The sequence below is a fragment of the Coregonus clupeaformis genome, chromosome 14 (genome assembly GCF_020615455.1).
Source record: "Coregonus clupeaformis isolate EN_2021a chromosome 14, ASM2061545v1, whole genome shotgun sequence".
Lineage (NCBI taxonomy): Eukaryota > Metazoa > Chordata > Actinopteri > Salmoniformes > Salmonidae > Coregonus > Coregonus clupeaformis.
Genome location: NC_059205.1, coordinates 42699672 through 42724309, shown reverse-complemented (window position 1 = coordinate 42724309; position 24638 = coordinate 42699672). Strand labels below are relative to the sequence as shown.

The 24638-nt window shown below is 43.6% G+C and overlaps 1 protein-coding gene across 4 annotated transcripts in view; it reads right to left on the bottom strand.

Annotated features, from left to right (window-relative positions):
• LOC121580868 (partitioning defective 3 homolog) overlaps window positions 1-24638 on the bottom strand; it is a 299046-nt gene that overhangs the window by 147204 nt on the left and 127204 nt on the right. For all 4 annotated transcript variants that reach the window (XM_041895983.2, XM_041895984.2, XM_045224827.1 and 1 more), the window contains exons 3-5: window positions 22867-23047; window positions 19858-20057; window positions 13841-13984 (exon numbers count right to left, since the gene is read on the bottom strand). In XM_041895983.2, coding sequence (XP_041751917.2) covers window positions 13841-13984; window positions 19858-20057; window positions 22867-23047 — 525 coding nt within the window. The remainder of the gene's footprint in view (window positions 1-13840; window positions 13985-19857; window positions 20058-22866; window positions 23048-24638) is intronic.

Sequence of the window (24638 nt, the reverse complement as noted above, 5' to 3'; positions counted from 1 at the left end):
GCCATTGCACTGCCCTCACCCACCTGGACAAAATAAATGCATATATGTTAGGATGCTGTTTGACTACAGCTCGGCCTTCAATACCATAATGCCCTCTAAGCTCACAACAAAGCTCACAACCCTGGGACTGAACTCCTGCCTATGCAACTGGGCCCTGGACTTCCTGGACAGCCCCCAGGTGGTGAAGGTAGGCAACATTACCTCCTCCACACTGATCTTCAAAACAGGGGGTCCACAAGGTTGCGACCTCAGTCCCCTCCTGTACTCACGACTACGTGGCCTCACACAGTTCCAACTCCATCAAGTTCGCTGACGACACAACAGTAGTAGGCCTGATTACCAACAATGATGAGACGGCGTACAGGGAGGAGGTAGGCACTAACGGTGTGGTGCCAGGTACGCAACCTCTTAACGTCAGCGAAACAAAGGAGCTGATTGTGGACTACAGGAGGAACCAAGCTGGGCACGCCCCTCATCTTCATCAATGGGGCTGCCATGGAGACAGTCAAAAACTTTAAGTTCCTCGGCGAACACATCTCAGAGGAGCTGAACTGGCCAAACCACACGGACACCGTGGTGAAGGCGGCACGACAGCGACTCTTTAACCTCAGGAGGCTGAAGGAATTCGGCCTGTCCCCGAGGGCCCTCACAGTGTTCTACAGGAGCACCATCGAGAGCATACTGTCAGGCTGCATCATAGCCTGGTACGGCAACTCCACCGCAGCTGACCGCAAGGCACTACAGAGAGCAGTACGCTCAGCCGAACGCACCATTGGGTGCACACTGCCTGCCCTCCAGGACACCTACAACACCAGGTGTCACAGTAAGGCCAAGAAGATCATCAGGGACCTCAGCCACCCGAGCCATGGCCTGTTCTCCCCGCTTCCATCATTCAGACGCAGGCAGTATAGGAGTATCATGGCTACAACTAAAAGACTGGCCAATAGCTTCTACCCCCAGACCATCAGGCTGCTGAATAGCCACCACTAGTCAGCTACCTGCTCCTCCTGCCCCCCCAGACTACCCTGCCCCCACCCCAATTGACATGTATCATGCTGAATAGTCACCACTACTTCCCCAATTTTCATACTTGAGTAAAAGTAAAAGATACCTTAATAGAAAATGACTCAAGTAAAAGTGAAAGTCACCCAATAAAATACTACTAGAGTAAAAGTTAAAGCATTTGGTTTTAAATATACTTAAGTATCAAAAGTAAATGTAATTGCTAAAATATACTTAATGATCAAAAGTAAAAGTATTAAACATTCCATATATTAACCAAACCTGACAGCATGATTTTCTTGTTGACATTTTTTTTAACGGATAGCCAGGGGCACACTAACACTCAGACATCATTTACAAACTAAGTATTTGTGTTTAGTGAGTCCGTCAGATCAGAGGCAGTAGGTATGACTAAGGATGTTATCTTGATAAGTGCGTGAATTTGAAAATTTTCCTGTCCTGCTAAGCATTCAAAATGTAACGATCACTTTTGGGTGTCAGGTAAAAATGTATGGAGTAAAAAGTACATTATTTTCTTTAGGAATGTAGTGAAGTAAAAGTAAAAGTAGTCAAAAATATAAATAGTAAAGTAAAGTACAGATACCCCAAAAAAACTACTTAAGTAGTACTTTAAAGTAATTTTACTTAAGTACTTTACACCACAGTCTATCCAAGAGCTCCAACAGAATTATATAACATATGTTAGTTTTGTCTACACTGGCTGGCCATGATACACACAGCTGTGCTTGAGGAGATATAGGTCAGGAGAGTTCACCAACTGTGCATCCCAAATGGCAACATATTCCCTACATAGTGCACTACTTTTGACCATAGCCCTATGGGTCCTGGTCAAAAGTAGTGCACTATGAAGGGAATAGGGTGCCATTTGGGATACAGCCCAGCATGTGCGGTTTGCATTTGGGATGGATACCCATATCACTGGGCTCGTCTCGTCTGTGGGGAGACACAGTCTGACAACTGGTAATGCTCTTGTAAGAATTGAAATCAGAAGGACAGAATGGCAAGCACTGTTTTTATATCTGTGTTACACAGTCAGGGGACCATACTAAGTGGTGTCATGCCAGGGCACTGCATCGTGTCAAAGCGGCTAGGATTTGTAATGATATGGATGGCATTCTGGCTCTACCTTTGATAGCGCTACTCATGTTTAAACCAACGATAAAACACAAAAGGATAAAAGGACATTTTCTCTCACTCCCCTGTTCACATTTAACAGTATCCTGTTCTCCCGCTCTCATTCAGGTATCGCTAATCACAAATCTGAAGAATGGTTGTTGGAAATCTTTAACCGTGTATTGATTGCTAGGAGGTTGAATTAGTTTTGTAATTAGCGTGTTGTGGGGTTGAATGCTGCGACAATGTGTACAATGCCTCTGGGAGGGAAATATTCCCAGGTGTCTCTCCCTGCTAGAGGTGGACCCTGAGGGAGAGACCAGCCTTTGAACGCCCCTCTCTCTCAGCTGGGGTGTCACATTAAAACAAAAGAGAACAAAGATCACAGAGAGAGAAGAGAGAGAGATGCTAGTACGGTGGGTGCAGCCATGGAGAGCAGAGAGAGATGAGGGAGGGGGTAGGAGAGAACGGGGAGAGGAACAAGTGAATGAAAGGAGAGGTTCTCTCTGAGAGAAAAGCAAGGGTTGAGATGAGATGCAGCACGGAGAGAGATATATACAGTATATATACAGTGCATTCGGAGAGTATTCAGACCCCTTCACTTCTTCACGTTTCAGCCTTATTCTAAAATGGATACAATGATTTTTTTCCCTCATAAATCTAAACAACACCCCATAATGACTAAGCGAAAAACATTTATTTTTTCCTTCAAATATTGATATGTATATATATAAAACGGAAATATCTTATTTACATAAGTATTCAGAGCCTTTGCTATGAGACTCGAAATTGTGCTCAGGTGCATCCTGATTCCATGGATCATTCCTGAGATGTTTCTAAACTTGATTGGACTTGGACATGAAAAGGCACACACCTGTCTATATAAAGGTCCAACAGTTGACAGTGCATGTCAGAGCAAAAACCAAGCCATGAGGTCAAAGGAATTGTCCGTAGAGCGTCGAGACAGGATTGTGTTGAGGCACAAATCTAGGGAAGGGTACCAAAACATTTCTGCAGCATTTAAGTTCCCCAAGAACACAGTGGCCTCCATCATTCTGAAATGGAATAACTTTGCAACCACCAAGACTCTTCCTAGAGCTGCCCCCCCAGCCAAACTGAGCAATCAGGAGAGAAGGGCCTTGGTCAGGGAGGTGACCAAGAACCCGATGGTCACTCTGACAGAGCTCCAGAGTTCCTCTGTGGAGATAGGAGAACCTTCCAGAAGGACAACCATCTGTGCAGCACTCCCTCAATCAGGCCTTTATGGTAGTGGCCAGACGGAAGCCACTCCTCAGTAAAAGGCACATGACAGCCGCTTGGAGTTTGCCAAAAGGCAGCTAAAGACTCTCAGACCATGAGAAACAAGATTCTCTGGTCTGATGAAACCAAGATTGAACTCTTTGGCCTGAATGGCAAGCATCACGTCTGAAGGAAACCTGGCACCATCCCTACGGTGAAGCATGGTGGTGGCAGCATCATGCTGTGGGGATGTTTTTCAGCGGCAGGGACTGGGAGACTAGTCAGGTACAGAGTAATCCTTGATGAAAGCCTGCTCCAGTGTGCTCAGGACCTCAGACTGGGGTGAAGGTTAATCTTCCAACAGGACAACGACCCTAAGCACACAGCCAAGACAACGCAGAAGTGGCTTCGGGACAAGTCTCTGAAAGTCCTTGAGTGGCCAAGCCAGAGCCCGGACTTGAACCCGATCGAACATCTCTGGAGAGATCTGAAAATTGCTGTGCAGCGAGGCTCCCCATCCAACCTGTCAGAGCTGGAGAGGATCTGCAGAGAAGAGGAGAAACTCCCCAAATACAGGTGTGCAAAGCTTGTAGCGTCATACCCAAGAAGACTCGAGGCTGTAATCGCTGCCATCAAAGTAAATGGTCTGAATACTTATGTAGATGTGATATTTTTTTTATTTTTTTAAAATAAAAACCTGTTTTGCTTTGTCATTATGGGGTATTGTGTGTAGATTGATGAGGGAAAAAAACTATTTAATCCATTTTAGAATAAAGCTGTAACGTAACATAATGTGGAAAAAGTCAAGGGGTCTGAATACTTTCCGAAGGCACTGTATATACAGTATAGATAGAGAGATAGAGAGGGAGTGAAAGAAGGAAAAAGAGAGAGAGGGTTAGACAAAGTGAGAGTAACCTAGAAAAAATAATACCACTCCCCCATTAAGTACTTCTCCCCAATCCTGAGGCCACAGCAGCACATACTGGTGAGGCTTATGGAGAGGAGCTCTATGGGTTTATGGAGAGGAGCTCTGGGCTCTATGGGCTTATGGAGAAGAGCTCTCTAGTACATCTCTATGGGCTTATGGAGCTGTGGTCCCCAGTGGCCAATACAAGAAGTCGACCAATCACCCTCAGCTGTCTTATTACGCCTCATACAAACATACCTCCACCACTAGCTACCAGGAAGCTAGCAGCACATCCTCCTGAAGCAGCTCCATTAGCCATGATTTAGGGCTCCACGGCCTAGCTTTACATGATTTATCATACTAAATCAGGTGACTGTAGGCTTCCGTTCTGCTCCAGTGCCACCTAAGGGACTTCCTCATCTTTGTTGTAGTGTGCAGGAAATCAGGGAGTGCTGGAGGGACCCTAGCAAGCAGTCTCTACAGTATCTACTAAGCCAGCAGTGATGATTAACCTACTGTTTGTACGGCTGTGTGAAACAGGCTCCTCATCTCCCCTGTGGTTTACTAATGCACCAGTCACTAAACCAAGTTCAACCATGACAAAGAACATGGATGCACACAATGGCCTAATGGACAAGGACAAACCGGACAGATTGATGATTCAAGGTTAATCCATGGAACGGTGGTGGAATCTTTTTTCTCCTGACATGGATTGTGTGTGTAACATTCATTCAGGAGCTGTGTGAGGCGTATACAGCCGGGGCCAACCAAGCACATCCACGCTAACCTCAGGCAATACTGATAGAAGTGAGAATTGAGACCAGGCCAAAGCTTATTCTTATATTATATTATTCATTTTGAAAGAATTCCAATTACAGCGGCGAACAAGATATGGGTGTGCATTAGATATTGTACAGGCATCTCCTCTTTCATATGCAGCTGTGTGTGCGTGTGTGTGAGTGTGCGTGTGCTTGTGGACTGGCTGTTACAACATTACTCCGGCCAGAGAGCGAGTTCACATTGCATGATGGTGTTCAATGTCATTTTTAAATTAAATTGAAAGTCTCACTCTCCCCTACAGGTATGTCGAGTCAAGGCTCTGAGACATTCAAACACTCACACACAGAAGAATGTACAGTGAGGGAAAAAAGTATTTGATCCCCTGCTGATTTTGTACGTTTGCCCACAGACAAAGAAATGATCAGTCTATAATTTTAATGGTAGGTTTATTTGAACAGTGAGAGACAGAATAACAACAAACAAATCCAGAAAAACGCATGTCAAAAATGTTATAAATTGATTTGCATTTTAATGAGGGAAATAAGTATTTGACCCCCTCTCAATCAGAAAGATTTCTGGCTCCCAGGTGTCTTTTATACAGGTAACGAGCTGAGATTAGGAGCAGACTCTTAAAGGGAGTGCTCCTAATCTCAGCTTGTTACCTGTATAAAAGACACCTGTCCACAGAAGCAATCTATCAATCAGATTCCAAACTCTCCACCATGGCCAAGACCAAAGAGCTCTCCAAGGATGTCAGGGACAAGATTGTAGACCTACACAAGGCTGGAATGGGCTACAAAACCATCGCCAAGCAGCTTGGTGAGAAGGTGACAACAGTTGGTGCGATTATTCGCAAATGGAAGAAACACAAAAGCACTGTCAATATCCCTTGGCCTGGGGCTGCTCCATGCAAGATCTCACCTCGTGTAGTTGCAATGATCATGAGAACGGTGAGGAATCAGCCCAGAACTACACGGGAGGATCTTGTCAATGATCTCAAGGCAGCTGGGACCATAGTCACTAAGAAAACAATTGGTAACACACTACGCCGTGAAGGACTGAAATCCTGCAAGGTCCCGCAAGGTCCCCCAGCTCAAGAAAGCATATATACATGCCCGTCTGAAGTTTGCCAATGAACATCTGAATGATTCAGAGGAGAACTGGGTGAAAGTGTTGTGGTCAGATGAGACCAAAATCAAGCTCTTTGGCATCAACTCAACTCGCCGTGTTTGGAGGAGGAGGAATGCTGCCTATGACCCCAAGAACACCATCCCCACCGTCAAACATGGAGGTGGAAACATTATGCTTTGGGGGTGTTTTTCTGCTAAGGGGACAGGACAACTTCACCTCATCAAAGGCATGATGGACGGGGCCATGTACCGTCAAATCTTGGGTGAAAACCTCCTTCCCTCAGCCAGGGCATTGAAAATGGGTCGTGGATGGGTATTCCAGCATGACAATGACCCAAAACACACGGCCAAGGCAACAAAGGAGTGGCTCAAGAAGAAGCACATTAAGGTCCTGGAGTGGCCTAGCCAGTCTCCAGACCTTTATCCCATAGAAAATCTGTGGAGGGAGCTGAAGGTTCGAGTTGCCAAATGTCAGCCTCGAAACCTTAATTACTTGGAGAAGATCTGCAATGAGGAGTGGGAGAAAATCCCTCCTGAGATGTGTGCAAACCTGGTGGCCAACTACAAGAAACGTCTGACCTCTGTGATTGCCAACAAGGGTTTTGCCACCAAGTACTAAGTTATGTTTTGCAGAGGGGTCAAATACTTATTTCCCTCATTAAAATGCAAATCAATTTATAACATTTTTGACATGCGTTTTTCTGGATTTTTTTGTTGTTTTTCTGTCTCTCACTGTTCAAATAAACCTACCATTAAATTATAGACTGATCATGTCTTTGTCAGTGGGCAAACGTACAAAATCAGCAGGGGATCAAATACTTTTTTCCCCCTCACTGTATATGCACCCATACTTATTAAGTGTATTCAAGCATACCAAAAAGTGTATTCAAGCCCTATTACGTCCTGGTCAGAAGTAGTGCACTACTAGGAGAATAGGGTGCCATTTAGGACAAAACCATAGTGTTTTCTCCACACTGTCATCCAAGCAATCCCCCATCAGATTGGCTGTGTGATAGTCTGCTGTGAGAAGTGGTCGGTCATTACCTAGAAGTGTATTCAAGCATACAAAAACAGCCCCTACACAGTGTTTTTTACACACTGTCGCCCATGTAGTCCTTCTTCAGATTGGCTAGAGAAGTGGTCATTACACCCTGCTCCTGCACTGCCAGCTGTGGCTCATTAAAACACATGACAGATTTATGAACACACACACACACACATCTCTGCGCTCTCACGTTGCCATAGCTACAATACCTGTTGCCAGAGCGGATGAAGGAGATAACATTTTAGGATTCACATCACAAACTCTCAGTTTGGGTTCTCAGAGCATTCTCAGAACCTCAATGACCTCAGAAATATCTGTGACTTTCATGGAGTTCCATCAAAGGACAAACAAGACATTTCTTATCTTATATAGTTGCTCAACTTGCAATATCCCTCCATCCTTCCCCTCCGGAAAAATCTCAACAAGCACTTACAGCAGTGAGACAAAGCAGAGCCACTTGATGCTTCCCAAATGACAGCCTATTCCCTATATAGTTCACTACTTTTTACCAGGGCCCATAAGGTACTGGTCAAAAGTAGTGCACTATATAGGGAATAGGGTACAGTTTGTGATAAAACCACTGTGACCCATCACAGTGATGGCTACAGCCCTATGCAATACAGACCAACATCTGTTGAGAGATGCCTCTCCAGTCTAGTCTCTGATAAATGGAGTGACTAAATCTTTCATAGCTCCACATGTCCTTTTAATATCAGCTCATATCTCATGTCACTGACAATAAAATAAATGAAAGGTCGGGAGAAATAAGTTATATGATGATCATCACCATTATATGAGAAACATCCTAGGCCATGAACTCCAGGGTAAGTCCTTAATAGCACCATATTCCCTACAGAGTGCATTACTTTCAACCAGAACTGGTCAAAAGTAGTGCACTATGTATGGAATAGGGTGCCATTTGGGACATAGACCCACCAGTCGTCGTCAATGTAGCTTCTCCACAGCAGAGCAGCCCTGTCGGCCCAGCCGCCCACAGACAGATGAACTTCTGAACTCATTCTGTCAGCTCATGCCGTGGTTTACATGGAGGAGAGACAGCAGAGAGGGAGAGGTCTTTAGCGGCTCCTTTATTCTGTCTCTACAGGCTGACATGTGGAAGACCTTTTACCCTTTCCTTCTTCCTTTCATTCTACAACCTGTCCAAAGTGGCACCCTATTCCCTTTATGGTGTACTACTTTTGACCAGGGCCCAAAGGTCTGGTGGAAAATACCACAGGTCTGGTTCTTCTCGGACTCTAACTCGCACTCATGCTTAAAATAAGTGACTATCTTATGTAGCATAATAGTAGCAGGTTGATGTTTATTGAGATGAGTCTTGTCCTGGAGGCAGAACCGAGTGATTTCTGCTATATGGGCCAGCTGCAAAGTCAAAATGGTCTATATTGTAAAAATTCATGAAAACAGAAATGAGCTTTAGGGGGTAGATCAGCTTTAATATTGCAGATAGATTGTAGCTTCCATCAATGTAATTGTCTGCATCACTTCCAATCCCCTATATATTATTTTGCAAATTCAGCACTAGTCAAAAGTTAGGACACACCTACTCATTCAAGTTATTTTTTTCTTTATTTGTACTATTTTCTACATTGTAGAATAACAGTGAAGACAACACAACTATTAAATAACACATATGGAATCATGTAGTAAACAAAAAAGTATTAAACATATCAAAATATATTTTATATTTTAGATTCTTCAAAGTAGCCACCCTTTGCCTTGATGACAGCTTTGCACACTCTTGGCATTCTCTCAACCAGCTTCATGAGGAATGCTTTTGATGACTTCACTAGTATTCTACAAATGTAGAAAATAGTAAAAATAAAGAAAAACCCTTGAATGAGTAGGTGTGTCAAAACTTTTGACTGGTACTGTGTCTATATATATTTTCTTCTTAAATCAGCATCTCTACATGTATGACAGCCATTCCATTCCAGTGTCTGTTGAATTCCAACACAGGCACACCTCATTCTACTGAATTAGGTACTGATTAGGTGATCACCTGAACCAAATCTTATTTAACGAGGAGAAGTATAAAAACCACTGCTGTGGTCATCACTATCCTCTTGTAATAGGACCAGCTGGATGGCAAAAACAGTGCTAATAGTACCTCAAAAGTAATATTAATCAAAAAATAACTATTGACCATGCCAAAAGAGTTGAAAAGGAAAGTTTTCAGTGAGGAAAATAAGGGTTCAATTCTGGCTTTACTGGCAGAGGGACAAAGTGAGCGTCAGGTTGCTTCCATCCTTAAAATTTAAAAGACAGCGTTTCATAAGAACAAGGTCAAGCAGCAGACATTGGGGACAACAAAGCTACAGACCGGCAGAGGGCGAAAACGACTCTCTACTGACCGGGATGACCGCCAACTCATTCGAATGTCACTCAACAACCGTAGGATGACATCAAGTGACCTACAAAAAGAATGGCAAACGGCAGCTGGGGTGAAGTGCACGGCGAGGACTGTTCGAAACAGGCTCCTAGGGGCAGGGCTGAAGTCGTGCAAAGCTATAAAAAAAAGCCCTTCATCAATGAGAAACAAAGAAGAGCCAGGCTGAGGTTTGCAAAAGACCATGAGGATTGGACCGTAGAGGACTGGAGTAAGGTCATCTTCTCTGATGAGTCCAATTTTCAGCTTTGCCCAACACCTGGTCGTCTAATGGTTAGACGGAGACTTGGAGCCACATTGTCTCGCACCCACTGTGGAATTTGGTGGAGGATCGGTGATGATCTGGGGGTGCTTCAGTAAGGCTGGAATCGGCAGATTTGTCTTTGTGAAGAACGCATGAATCAAGCCACGTACAAGGTTGTCCTGGAAGAAAACTTGCTTCCTTTTGCTCTGACATTGTTCCGCAACTCTGAGGATTGGTTTTTCCAGCAGGACAAAGCGCCATGCCACACAGCCAGTTCAATCAAGGTGTGGATGGAGGACCACCAGATCAAGACCCTGTCATGGCCAGCCCAATCTCCAGACCTGAACCCCATTGGAAACTTCTGGAATGTGATCAAGAGGAAGATGGATGGTCACCAAGCCATCAAACAAAACCGAGCTGCTAGAATTTTTGCGCCAGGAGTGACATAAAGTCACCCAACATCAATGTGAAAGACTGGTGGAGAGCATGCCAAGACGCATGAAAGCTGTGATTGAAAATCAGGGTTATTCCACCAAATATTGATTTCTGAACTCTTCCTAAGTTAAAACATTACTATTGTGTTGTTTAAAAACGAACATGAACTTATTTTCTTTGCATTATTCGAGGTCTGACAACACTGCATTATTTGTTATTTTGACCAGTTGTCATTTTCTGCGAATAAATGCTCTAAATGACAATATATATATTTGAAATTTGGGGGAAATGTTGTCAGTAGTTTATAGAATGAAACAAAAATGTTATTTTTACCCAAACACATACCTATAAATAGTAAAACCAGAGAAACTGATAATTTTGTCTCTTAATTTTTTGGGCAGCTGTACAGTGGGGAAAAAAAGTATTTAGTCAGCCACCAATTGTGCAAGTTCTCCCACTTAAAAAGATGAGAGAGGCCTGTAATTTTTATCATAGGTACACGTCAACTATGACAGACAAATTGAGATTTTTTTTCTCCAGAAAATCACATTGTAGGATTTTTAATGAATTTATTTGCGAATTATGGTGGAAAATAAGTATTTGGTCACCTACAAACAAGCAAGATTTCTGGCTCTCACAGACCTGTAACTTCTTATTTAAGAGGCTCCTCTGTCCTCCACTCGCTACCTGTATTAATGGCACCTGTTTGAACTTGTTATCAGTATAAAATACACCTGTCCACAACCTCAAACAGTCACACTCCAAACTCCACTATGGCCAAGACAAAAGAGCTGTCAAAGGACACCAGAAACAAAATTGTAGACCTGCACCAGGCTGGGAAGACTGAATCTGCAATAGGTAAGCAGCTTGGTTTGAAGAAATCAACTGTGGGAGCAATTATTAGGAAATGGAAGACATACAAGACCACTGATAATCTCCCTCGATCTGGGGCTCCACGCAAGATCTCACCCCGTGGGGTCAAAATGATCACAAGAACGGTGAGCAAAAATCCCAGAACCACACAGGGGGATCTAGTGAATGACCTGCAGAGAGCTGGAACCAAAGTAACAAAGCCTACCATCAGTAACACAATACGCCGCCAGGGACTCAAATCCTGCAGTGCCAGACGTGTCCCCCTGCTTAAGCCAGTACATGTCCAGGCCCGTCTGAAGTTTGCTAGAGTGCATTTGGATGATCCAGAAGAGGATTGGAAGAATGTCATATGGTCAGATGAAACCAAAATATAACTTTTTGGTAAAAACTCAACTCGTCGTGTTTGGAGGACAAAGAATGCTGAGTTGCATCCAAAGAACACCATACCTACTGTGAAGCATGGGGGTGGAAACATCATGCTTTGGGGCTGTTTTTCTGCAAAGGGACCAGGTCAACTGATCCGTGTAAAGGAAAGAATGAATGGGGCCATGTATCGTGAGTTTTTTAGTCAAAACCTCCTTCCATCAGCAAGGGCATTGAAGATTAAACGTGGCTGGGTCTTTCAGCATGACAATGATCCCAAACACACCGCCCGGGCAACGAAGGAGTGGCTTCGTAAGAAGCATTTCAAGGTCCTGGAGTGGCCTAGACAGTCTCCAGATCTCAACCCCATAGAAACATTTTGGAGGGAGATGAAAGTCTGTGTTGCCCAGCGACAGCCCCAAAACATCACTGCTCTAGAGGAGATCTGCATGGAGGAATGGGCCAAAATACCAGCAACAGTGTGTGAAAACCTTGTGAAGACTTACAGAAAACGTTTGACCTGTGTCATTGCCAACAAAGGGTATATAACAAAGTATTGAGAAACTTTTGTTATTGACCAAATACTTATTTTCCACCATAATTTGCAAATAAATTCATTAAAAATACTACAATGTGATTTTCTGGAAAAGAAATTCTCATTTTGTCTGTCATAGTTGACGTGTACCTATGATGAAAATTACAGGCCTCTCTCATCTTTTTAAGTGGGAGAACGTGCACAATTGGTGGCTGTCTAAATACTTTTTTCCCCCACTGTATATTTGACATGTACTTGGTAGCAAAACCCTTGTTGGCAATCACAGAGGTCAGACGTTTCTCGTAGTTGGCCACCAGGTTTGCACACATCTCAGGAGGCATTTTGTCACACTCCTCTTTGCAGATCTTCTCCAAGTCATTAAGGTTTCGAGCCTGACGTTTGGCAACTCGAACCTTCAGCTCCCTCCACAGATTTTCTATGGGATTAAGGTCTGGAGACTGGCTAGGCCACTCCAGGACCTTAATGTGCTTCTTCTTGAGCCACTCCTTTGTTGCCTTGGCTGTGTGTTTTGGGTCATTGTCATGCTGGAATACCCATCCACGACCCATTTTCAATGCCCTGGCTGAGGGAAGGAGGTTCTCACCCAAGATTTGACGGTACCTGGCGCCGTCCATCGTCCCTTTGATGCGGTGAAGTTGTCCTGTCCCCTTAGCAGAAAAACACCCCCAAAGCATAATGTTTCCACCTCCATGTTTGACGGTGGGGATGGTGTTCTTGGGGTCATAGGCAGCATTCCTCCTCCTCCAAACACGGCGAGTTGAGTTGATGCCAAAGAGCTCGATTTTAGTCTCATCTGACCACAACACTTTCACCCAGTTCTCCTCTGAATCATTCAGATGTTCATTGGCAAACTTCAGACGGGCCTGTATATGTGCTTTCTTGAGCAGGGGGACCTTGCGGGCGCTGCAGGATTTCAGTCCTTCACGGCGTAGTGTGTTACAAATTGTTTTCTTGGGGACTATGGTCCCAGCTGCCTTGAGATCATTGACAAGATCCTCCCGTGTAGTTCTGGGCTGATTCCTCACCGTTCTCATGATCATTGCAACTCCACGAGGTGAGATCTTGCATGGAGACCCAGGCCGAGGGAGATTGACAGTTATTTTGTGTTTCTCCCATTTGCGAATAATCGCACCAACTGTTTTCACCTTCTCACCAAGCTGCTTGGCGATGGTCTTGTAGCCCATTCCAGCCTTGTGTAGGTCTACAATCTTGGGCCTGACATCCTTGGAGAGCTCTTTGGTCTTGGCCATGGTGGAGAATTTGGAATATGATTGATTGATTGCTTCTGTGGACAGGTGTCTTTTATACAGGTAACAAACTGAGATTAGGAGCACTCCCTTTAAGAGTGTGCTCCTAATCTCAGCTCGTTACCTGTATAAAAGACACCTGGGAGCCAGAAATCTTTCTGATTGAGAGGGGGTCAAATACTTATTTCCCTCATTAAAATGCAAATCAATTTATAACATTTTTGACATGTTTTTTTCTGGATTTTTTTGTTGTAATTCTGTCTCTCACTGTTTAAATAAACCTACCATTAAAATTATAGACTGATCATTTCTTCGTCTGTGGGCAAACGTACAAAATCAGCAGGGGATCAAATACTTTTTTCCCTCACTGTATTGTAAGTCGCTCTGGATAATAGTCTGCTAAATGACTCAAATGTATGTAATGTTAATGTGACTGGATATACCAGGTTTGCATGTCCAGTACAGTGAGTGGTCCTACCTGATCCTGTCTCTCCAGCCAGCGGTCTACCATCGGGTGGTTGGCGCTCAGGGAGGAGCGGGCCGTCTCTCTCTGGAACTCTCTCTGGTTTGCCCAGGACCCTGCGTCACGGGGGAGACTACGGTACGTGTCCACAACTTTACCCTGAACAGACACAGGAACAAGGAAGACTCTTAGGGCTGGTTTCCCAGTCACAGAGTATCCCTAGTCCCTATTGTACGCTTAATCTGTGACTAGGCTTAATCTGGGTCTGGGAAACCATCCCTTAAAGTGATACTTCGGGATTTTGGCAATGAGGCCCTTTATGTACTTCCCCCAGAGTCAGAGGAACTCGTGCATACCATTTTATTTGTATGTCTATGTCCACTATGAAGGAAGAGAGGTAGCAGACACCATAGATTTCCAGTCATTGTGCTCACGCTAGTTAGCAACTTCCTTCAAACTGCACACAGAGACATAACAATGGTATCCACAAGTTCATCTGACTCTGGGGAAGTAGATAAAGGGCCTCATTGCCAAAATCCCGAAGTATCCCTTTAAAGATATAGGCTATGAATATAGTGTTACAACACAAATAGATAGACATTAGTAATATATAGTGTGGGGGGCCATTGCTAAGTAGGTCTACATACAGTACACTGAGGGGAGAGCCTGAGAGAGGTAACAGTTAGCTAATGTCATACACTGTAGATCAGGGGAGGGTCATTTTTTTTTGCTTGAGGGCCACGTCGGGATTTCGAAAATCAGAGGGCCGCACCGATTTTTTTTAAAGATAAATTTGCTGGCCAGAAAAAAGGGCAGTTATTTGAAAATACACTACCGGTCACCAGTTTTAGAACACCTACTCATTCAAGGGTTTTCCTTTATTTTCACTATTTTCTACATTCTAGAATAATAGTGAAGACATCAAAACTATGAATGAACACATATGGAATCATTTAGTAAACAAAAAAAGGGTTAAACAAATCAAAATAAATTTTATATTTGAGATTCTTCAAATAGCCACCCTTTGTCTTGATGACAGCTTTGCAAACGCTTGGCATTCTCTCAACCAGCTTCACCTGGAATGCTTTTCTAACAGTCTTGAAGGAGTTCCCACATATGCTGAGCACTTGTTGGCTGCTTTTCTAATTCACTCTCCGGAACGACTTATCCCAAACCATCTTAATTTGGTTTAGGACGGGGGATTGTGGAGGCCAGGTCATCTGATGCAGCACTCCATCACTCTCCTTCTTGGTAAAATAGCCCTTATACAGCCTGGATGAGTGTTGAGTCATGTCCTGTCGAAAAACAAATGATATCCCATCTGGTTTGAGCTTAGTGTGAGTGGTGTATCGCTGCAGAATGCTGTGGTAGCCATGCTGGTTAAGTGTGCCTTGAGTTCGAAATAAATCACAGACAGTGTCACAAGCAAAGCACCCCCACACCATCACACCTCCTCTTTCATGCTTCACGGTGGGAACCACACATGCTGAGATCATCCGTTCACCCACACCGCGTCTCACAAAGACACGGCGGTTGGAACCAAACATTTCAAATTTTGACTCCATACCAAAGGACACATTTCCACCGGTGTAATGTCCATTGCTCGTGTTTCTTGGCCCAAGCAAGTCTCTTCTTCTTATTGGTGTCCTTTAGTAGTGGTTACTTTGCAGCAATTCGACCATGAAGGCCTGATTCACAGTCCCCTCTGAACAGTTGATGTTGAGATGTGTCTGTTACTTGAACTCTGTGAAGCATTTATTTGGGCTGCAATTTCTGAGGCTGGTAACTCTAATGAACTTATCCTCTGCAGCAGAGGTAACTCTGGGTCTTCCATTCCTGTGGCGGTCCTCATGAGATCAAGTTTCATCATAGCGCTTAAAAAAATAATAATGTTTTATTTCACCTTTATTTAACCAGGTAAGCCAGTTGAGAACAAGTTCTCATTTACAATTGCGACCTGGCCAAGATAAAGCAAAGCAGTGCGATAAAAACAACAACACAGAGTTACATATGGGGTAAACAAAACATTAAGTCAAAAATACAAACAGAAAATATATATACAGTGTGTGCGAATGTAGTAAGTTATGGAGGTAAAGCAATAAATAGGCCATAGTGCAAAATAGTTACAATTTCGTATTAACACTGGAATGATAGATGTGCAAAAGATGATGTGCAAATAGAGATACTGGGGTACAAATTAGCAAAATAAATAACAATATAGGGATGAGGTAATTGGGTGGGCTAATTTCAGAATGGCTGTGTAGAGGTGCAGTGATCGGTAAGCTGCTCTGACAACTGATGCTTAAATTTTGTGAAGGAGATAAGAGTCTCCAGCTTCAGAGATCTTTGCAGTTCGTTCCAGTCATTGGCAGCAGAGAACTGGAAGGAATGGCGACCAAAGGAGGTGTTGGCTTTGGGGATGACCAGTGAGATATACCTAATGGAGCGCAGACTACGGGTGGGTGTTGCTATGGTGACCAGTGAGCTAAGGTAAGACAGGGATTTGCCTAGCAGTGATTTATAGATGACCTGGAGTCAGTGGGTTTGGCGGACGAATATGTAGTGAGGGCCAGCCAACAAGAGAGTACAGGTCACAGTGGTGGGTAGTATATTGGGCTTTGGTGACAAAACGGATGGCACTGTGATAGACTACATCCAATTTGCTGAGTAGAGTGTTGGAGGCTATTTTGTAAATGACATCGCCAAAGTCAAGGATCGGTAGGATAGTCAGTTTTACGAGGGCATGTTTGGCAGCATGAGTGAAGGAGGCTTTGTTGCGAAATAGGAAGCTGATTCTAGATCTAACTTTTGATTGGAGATGCTTAATGTGAGTCTGGAAGGAGAGTTTACAGTCTAACCAGACACCTAGGTATTTGTAGTTGTCCACATACTCTAGGTCAGACCCGCCGAGTGTAGTGATTCTAGTCGGGTGGGTGGGTGCAAGCAGCGTTCGGTTGAAAAGCATGCAGTTAGTTTTACTAGTGTTTAAGAGCAGTTGGAGGCTACGGAAAGAGCGTTGTATGGCGTTGAAGCTCGTTTGGAGGTTTGTTAACACAGTGTCCAATGAAGGGCCAGATGTATACAAAATGATGGTTGCTTGATGGTTTTTGCGACTGCACTTGAAGAAACGTTCAAAGTTCTTTAAATGTTCTGTATTGACTGACCTTCATGTCTTAAAGTAATTATTTGAGCAGTTTTTGCCATAATATGAACTTGGTCTTTTACCAAATAGGGCTATCTTCTGTACCCACCTTGTCACAACACAACTGCCTCAAACGCATTCCTGGTGACTACCTCATGAAGCTGGTTGAGAGAATGCCAAGAGTGTGCAAACTCTCATCAAGGCAAGGGGTGGCTATTTGAAGAATCTCAAATAAAAATAAAAATATCGGATTTGTTTAACATTTTTTTGGTTACTAAATTATTCCATATGTGTTATTTCATAGTTGTGATGTCTTCACCATTATTCTACAATGTAGAAAATAGTAAAATAAAGAAAAACCCTTGAATGAGTAGGTGTCCAAAGTTTTGACTGGTAGCATATATAAACACACACATACAGTGGGGAGACTAAGTATTTGATACACTGCCGATTTTGCGGGTTTTCCTACTTACAAAGCATGTAGAGGTCTGTAATTTTTATCATAGGTACAGTGTGGAAAAAAAGTATTTAGTCAGCCACCAATTGTGCAAGTTCTCCCACTTAAAAAGATGAGAGAGGCCTGTAATTTTCATCATAGGTACACGTCAACTATGACAGACAAAATGAGAAAAAAATATCCAGAAAATCACATTGTAGGATTTTTTATGAATTTATTTGCAAATTATGGTGGAAAATAAGTATTTGGTCAATAACAAAAGTTTCTCAATACTTTGTTATATACCCTTTGTTGGCAATGACACAGGTCAAACGTTTTCTGTAAGTCTTCACAAGGTTTTCACACACTGTTGCTGGTATTTTGGCCCATTCCTCCAAGCAGATCTCCTCTAGAGCAGTGATGTTTTGGGGCTGTCGCTGGGCAACACGGACTTTCAACTCCCTCCAAAGATTTTCTATGGGGTTGAGATCTGGAGACTGGCTAGGCCACTCCAGGACCTTGAAATGCTTCTTACGAAGCCACTCCTTCGTTGCCCGGGCGGTGTGTTTGGGATCATTGTCATGCTGAAAGACCCAGCCACGTTTCATCTTCAATGCCCTTGCTGATGGAAGGAGGTTTTCACTCAAAATCTCACGATACATGGCCCCATTCATTCTTTCCTTTACACGGATCAGACGTCCTGGTCCCTTTGCAGAAAAACAGCCCCAAAGCATGATGTTTCCACCCCCATCCTATTTTGGTTTCATCTGACATTCTCCCAATCCTCTTCTGGATCATCCAAATGCACTCTAGCAAACTTCAGACGGGCCTGGACATGTACTGGCTTAAGCAGGGGGACACGTGTGGCACTGCAGGATTTGAGTCCCTGGCGGCGTAGTGTGTTACTGATGGTAGGCTTTGTTACTTTGGTCCCAGCTCTCTGCAGGTCATTCACTAGGTCCCCCCGTGTGGTTCTGGGATTTTTGCTCACCGTTCTTGTGATCATTTTGACCCCACGGGGTGAGATCTTGCGTGGAGCCCCAGATCGAGGGAGATTATCAGTGGTCTTGTATGTCTTCCATTTCCTAATAATTGCTCCCACAGTTGATTTCTTCAAACCAAGCTGCTTACCTATTGCAGATTCAGTCTTCCCAGCCTTGTGCAGGTCTACAATTTTATCCCTGATGTCCTTACACAGCTCTCTGGTCTTGGCCATTGTGGAGAGGTTGGAGTCTGTTTGATTGAGTGTGTGGACAGGTGTCTTTTATACAGGTAACAAGTTCAAACAGGTGCAGTTAATACAGGTAATGAGTAGAGAACAGGAGGGCTTCTTAAAGAAAAACTAACAGGTCTGTGAGAGCCAGAATTCATACTGGTTGGTAGGTGATCAAATACTTATGTCATGCAATAAAATGCAAATTAATTACTTAAAAATCATACAATGTGATTTTCTGGATTTTTGTTTTAGATTCCGTCTCTCACAGTTGAAGTGTACCTATGATAAAATGTACAGACCTCTACATGCTTGTAAGTAGGAAAACCTGCAAAATCGGCAGTGTATCAAATACTTGTTCTCCCCACTGTGTGTGTGTGTGTGTGTGTGTGTGTGTGTGTGTGTGTATATATATATATATACACACATACATACATATATATACACACGTTGGATTTCATGTAATGGACATACACAAAATAATCCACATTGATGAAGTGAAATGAAAAAAATAACTTTTTCAAAACATTCTAAAAAATAAATAACAGAAAAGTGGTGCGTGCATATGTATTCACCCCTTTGCTATGAAGCCCCTAAATAAGATATGGTGCAACCAATTACCTTCAGAAGTCACATAATTAGTTAAATAAAGTCCACCTGTGTGCAATCTAAGTGTCACATGATCTGTCGCATGATCTCAGTATATATACACCTGTTCTGAAAAGTCCCAGAGTCTGCAACACTACTAAGCAAGGGGCACCACCAAACAAGCGGCACCATGAAGACCAAGGAGCTCTCCAAACAGGTCAGGGACAAAGTTGTGGAGAAGTACAGATCAGGGTTGGGTTATAAAAAAATATCAGAAACTTTGAACATCTCACGGAGCCCCATTAAATCCAAGAATTTGGCACCACAACAAACCTGCCAAGAGAGGGCGGCCCACCAAAACACACGGACCAGGCAAGGAGGGCATTAATCAGAGAGGCAACAAAGAGACCAAAGATAACCCTGAAGGAGCTGCAAAGCGCCACAGCGGAGATTGGAGTGTCTGTCCATAGGACCACTTTAAGCCGTACACTCCACAGAGTGTAGACGTTCAAGAGCGGACTGGAGTATTTTTTTTAACCCAAAATAATTATCTGTTTTTTTACTCAAACCTCCTGTGGGCCAGATTGAATGGCCATAGTTTGCCCACCCCTGCTTTAGATACTGTACAAAGGAGTTGCATGATTGTTGGCTACCTTTCTCTCCAGGCTGTTGGTGTCAGTGCCGGTGCCTCTGACAGAGTGTTGTGGTTTGAGGAAGCCAGCTGTGGTGGACCAGCGGGTGGGGTTCTTCCTGGACGATTCCTCTGGCGGCAGGGTCACACGGGGGTCGCTGAACGGCCCGTTGACTGTCGCCAGTGCTGGATCACTGCTGCGACGCACATGGAGAGGCATATCTGGAGGAGAGCAGGAGAGCGAGAGGAGGAGAACAGGAGAAGGAGAGAGACAGCAGAAAAGGTCAAAATTAGTGTATTTGGGGAAGTATGTACTTCCTTACTTTGGCCCATCGCTCCAGCAAACAGCTGGGTTTCATTCAGTTGACCTTATCTCTCCAGGCTCCTCCATATTGATGTCCTCTTTATGTCACTTTATTAGGTTTGTGTATTGGTCCTAATCAGGACCTTAGTTTCAGCAAGGATACATGTTTGAATCTATGTTGGTGTGTGTAGATGTTTTTTTGTGTAGTAGTCTAAATCTAACTGACTGATGCTCAGCAGCAGTTTTCTTGCCAATTCCCTTCTCACAGTAGCAATTAGCCCATTCTTAAATGTGAACCTGATCAGTGTGGGTGATTATATCTTATAAAGCCGGTACAGCCTGGGTACCCAGTTCTGTATTAAAATCACACATCAGCAATAGAAATAACAGAAATTTGAATTTAGAGTTCTCCACTATTAGCTGTAAATTGGTGTTCTGGAGCCCACTATTATGCCTATGCTCAGTAATTATCTGTAGGAGGTTAGTGCAGGGGTTCCCAAACTTTTTGGGCCCGTGCCCCATTTTGATATAAAATAAATCTGTGACCCCACCATGTATAAAAAAAAAAAAGGTATGTAATCAACGGCCAATGTTTACTTTTTAAATTTGGGCTATGATATTATTATAAATCAGTCCGACAGTGTTTTTGACAGTATTTCAATCTGAAGACAGTCTGGTTTGAAGTGACTGAAATGCATCAGAAAGGTATTGGGAAGTTCAGAAGATCATCAGGCAATAATTTTGTATGATCTTCTGTGTAGAAAATAACATCATTGATGATGTTGTTTTCCCCCAGTCTAATTTAGTGCCTGTTCTTGTCCACTCTGTTCTAACAGCTTGTGGGCATAGTAGAGGGAAACATTATGTACCTACGTGTTCCTGACAGTCTTGTTTTTCAGTGACGGGGTCATCATATTTTGTAGCTTAAACCATTCAAAGGATAGAGCCACATTTATAGGAAGAAAACAGAAAAGGGGTCTGTTTATTACAACCGCATCAAGCGGCTACCGGAGGTTACTGACGTAATCCCGGTTCTATGAACCAAGTGCAAATTCTCTAGCAACCCCATTTTCAAATCAGGCGACCGCACATGGGGCCGTGACCCCTAGTTTGGGAAACCATGGGTTAATGATTGATTGAGTAGCTTCGGATCGCTTTCACATTAGATTGTACTAAGCAGTTCAGCCAACTCCTAATTGGATTTTTGAGAATAGATCTGAATATGCTATAATGACTAACTTTCTGCATAATCACACCAAGCAGGTCCCCTAATTTATAACCTTTTAGAGCAATACTTTCTAACTTCTTCTAACTATAGTTAATTGATGGTATAAAATGTCTTCAGTCCCCCAAAAATCTTTTTTTAACAGGGCCTAACTTTCTATTCCTATAGCTTGCAAAACGGGTATAAATTGAATGAATCTGCACAGGGTCCTCTATGTAATTGGAACAGTTTTTAAATGACAGATGACATTTTGCCAGTAGAATAATTTGGACCATTGGCTCTTTGCCAGTTTTCGAATATACAATTAAAGAATATACAGCTAACAAAACTGGATAGGGGAAGGATTCTGAATAAAATCTGAATAAACTTCTCATTCTAATATTTTTGTCTGATCATAATCCTAACAATTAATGGAATGCTGACTACAGCAGTTTGATTCCAGTAGGCAGCTAGAGAGAGGCGTCTGGGAGTTGGAGTCTGGGGATGCCGGGTGGTCAGACCTGTTAGGACAGAGTGTTCTCTCCTCCCTCCCTGTAATGCTCTGTCCCATGACTAAGACATAGACACCATAGCTCTGAACATGTCTCTCACGCTCCTGGTGAACAGGCGCCCGTTTTCACAGCGCAGCAGTGGAACCTCATGGGACTCCTGCTCAGTGTTCCCGTTTGGATGAAGGAGCTTGTCATAAATAGAACTCGATGGCGATCCGATGGTGATGTGTCATTGAATGTTCTGGGAGACATGCAGGGGAGAGGAGCCATTGGAAGTAGCACTTAGGAACCGCAGCATAGTGTAGACGTTCCCATCGGTCAGAACATGGGAATGTGACACTTGGCATCTTCAGAAGCCTTGAAGAGGTATTTTATTAAACAGTGTGTTAGCTACAGTTTGTCCAGGGTCCCGCTCTCTTGTGTAGTCCATTTATTGGACTCAATGGAGCAGCAAATAAGCCGCTGTGATTTCTGAGATAGTTTGGAGTAAAACGCTGAAAATTAATAAAGGAGCTTAACTTTGTTGCTTTTCTTTCTGTGCTGCACACAACAACTAATGTTTGTATATACTGTGGCACAGTCTTGTGTGCTTTTGATGACATATTGCTATTCTGACCTCAGAGTTACAGTACTCCCACTCAAAAACAGTTTCCAACCAAAAGCCCACTTACACTGATGTTAGTTAATGGCATCTTCCTGATGTTCAGTACCCACTCAGACCAGCGGGCCAAAACATTTCATGTAATCATTTTATGTGACTAAAGAACTGACCGCACTAGATTCCTCCCACATTGGAAAATATCTGCATATGCACAGTAGATATATCTGTATGCTACATAATTCATGTATGCTCCTTGGACCCAGTGCAACCCTGTGCCATGTTCTGATGCCAAACGTTGTCGAACGTTGCAGACAGAAATTCCATGAATAGAGCAGACATGATTCCTTGGTCTACATGTCAGAAAGGCATGCTTGTTTTACGTAACCCAGGTGTTTGATTTGTGAACTTACTGGTTCGGAGGGCGGACGGAGTGACTTCTATCTCGCTGGCGGCCTGGTAGGGCTGGAAAGCAGACATGCTGCTTGTGTTGAGCTCAGTGGCAAACAGGTCGGGACTCTGTGTGCCCGTTGAGCTGGCGCTGGTGCCGTCGCCACCATGGTGAGGGTCCTGTTCATCATACACCGCCACCAGCTGATGGGAAGAGGGAAGAAGATGATTACTTTATTGACCATTTACATTTATTTGTTTATTTGGATCCCCATTAGCTTTTGCAGAAGTGGCAGCTACTCTTCCTGGGGTCTTTACATTATCAACAGACATTTGTCTTTTGTATATCATATACTGTATATTTGAGCTGGACCTATATAATAGTGAAAAGCTGAGCGAGCGAGAGCGAGAGAGAGAGAGAAAGAGAGAGAGCAAAAGAGGAGAGAAAGAGAAAGGGGGAAGGAGGAAAAATAAACACTGGACTGTTAAGAATTCAAGTTGACGTCTGGATTCTAGTTTATATGAATCCCACCAATGATTTTATCTACTATATGATTCAGGCTTTCATTTCTCCCAATCTTTCTCTGAATCTTCAATGCTTCTTATCCTATGGAGACCTTATTCATTCAAGGGACAAGAACCCCTCCAGTTAATTGAATATGACATTCAAGCCGTCAGTCAGAGGTCCACCAGGCCACGTGTGTTCAGCTGGCTTGCGTTACTGGTTCGGTGCTGTGAGGAAGGATCAAAATCTTTCAAAACAATATTAACAGTACAGTCACACGCACACAGGCAGGCAGCCACATTAGAAACATTTTATTCACCATGTAGTACAGCGGAGGCCCAAAGGCAAGCAAACGTAGCCCGTCTCTGACTCCAATCCCATACTAACCACAACAGACAGAGTCAGGCAGAGTTTGGGGGCACAATAACAGACTCTGCCGGTATATGTCCACTGGAGGTATATGGTCTATTTTCCAAATGGCACCCTATTCAATATAAAGTGCACTTTGTTTGACCAGAGCCCTGGTCAAAAGTAGTGCACTAAATAGGGAATAGGGTGGCGTTTGGATTAGGCCCACTGCATTGCCTTGTTTTATGAACATCTGATTCTGCTCTATACAGCCCACAACACTCTGGCACTAGCCCTGGTCTGTTCCAGTGTATTCCAGCAGCTAAAGCCTGGGAGCCTGTGGTTTTATAGCATTTAGTGAAGCACAGAGAGCAGAGAGACTAACTAGCCCTAGGTGGCATAGGGAGGTCCAGTCCAACACAGGCCCTAACCCCCTCTCTGGTTGCTTCCCAAATGGCACTATATTCCCTATATAGCGCACTAGATTTGACCAGGGCCCACTGTGCTCTGGCCAAAAGAAGTGCACTATAGGCAATAGGGTGCCATGTGGACACTGTCCCTCTCTCCCTCCCTCTTACCCTCTCTCTCTCAACACATCAGCACCCTAATTAATAAAGGCAGAGCTGAACCAACATTCCTCATTATACATCTCTGTGACGTGGGGAGAACACAGACCAATATGACTGGTAAAACCAGCCAGGGGTCAAAGGTCAGTTTAGAGTAGACAGACCATTCTATAAGAGAAAGACAAGGATGTGAGTGTGCATGTGTGTGTGTGTCGTGGGTACATATTTATGCAATACCCCTTCTAATAACTCCTAAGTATGGTTGTTTTATTTAACTGTGCCCAATATAGTGGAGTCAGTGAAACTCATTCCCACGGTCAGGTCCCTATGGGCTCCATAATAATATGTGAGATGGAATAAGACTTTCCCCTCTGGG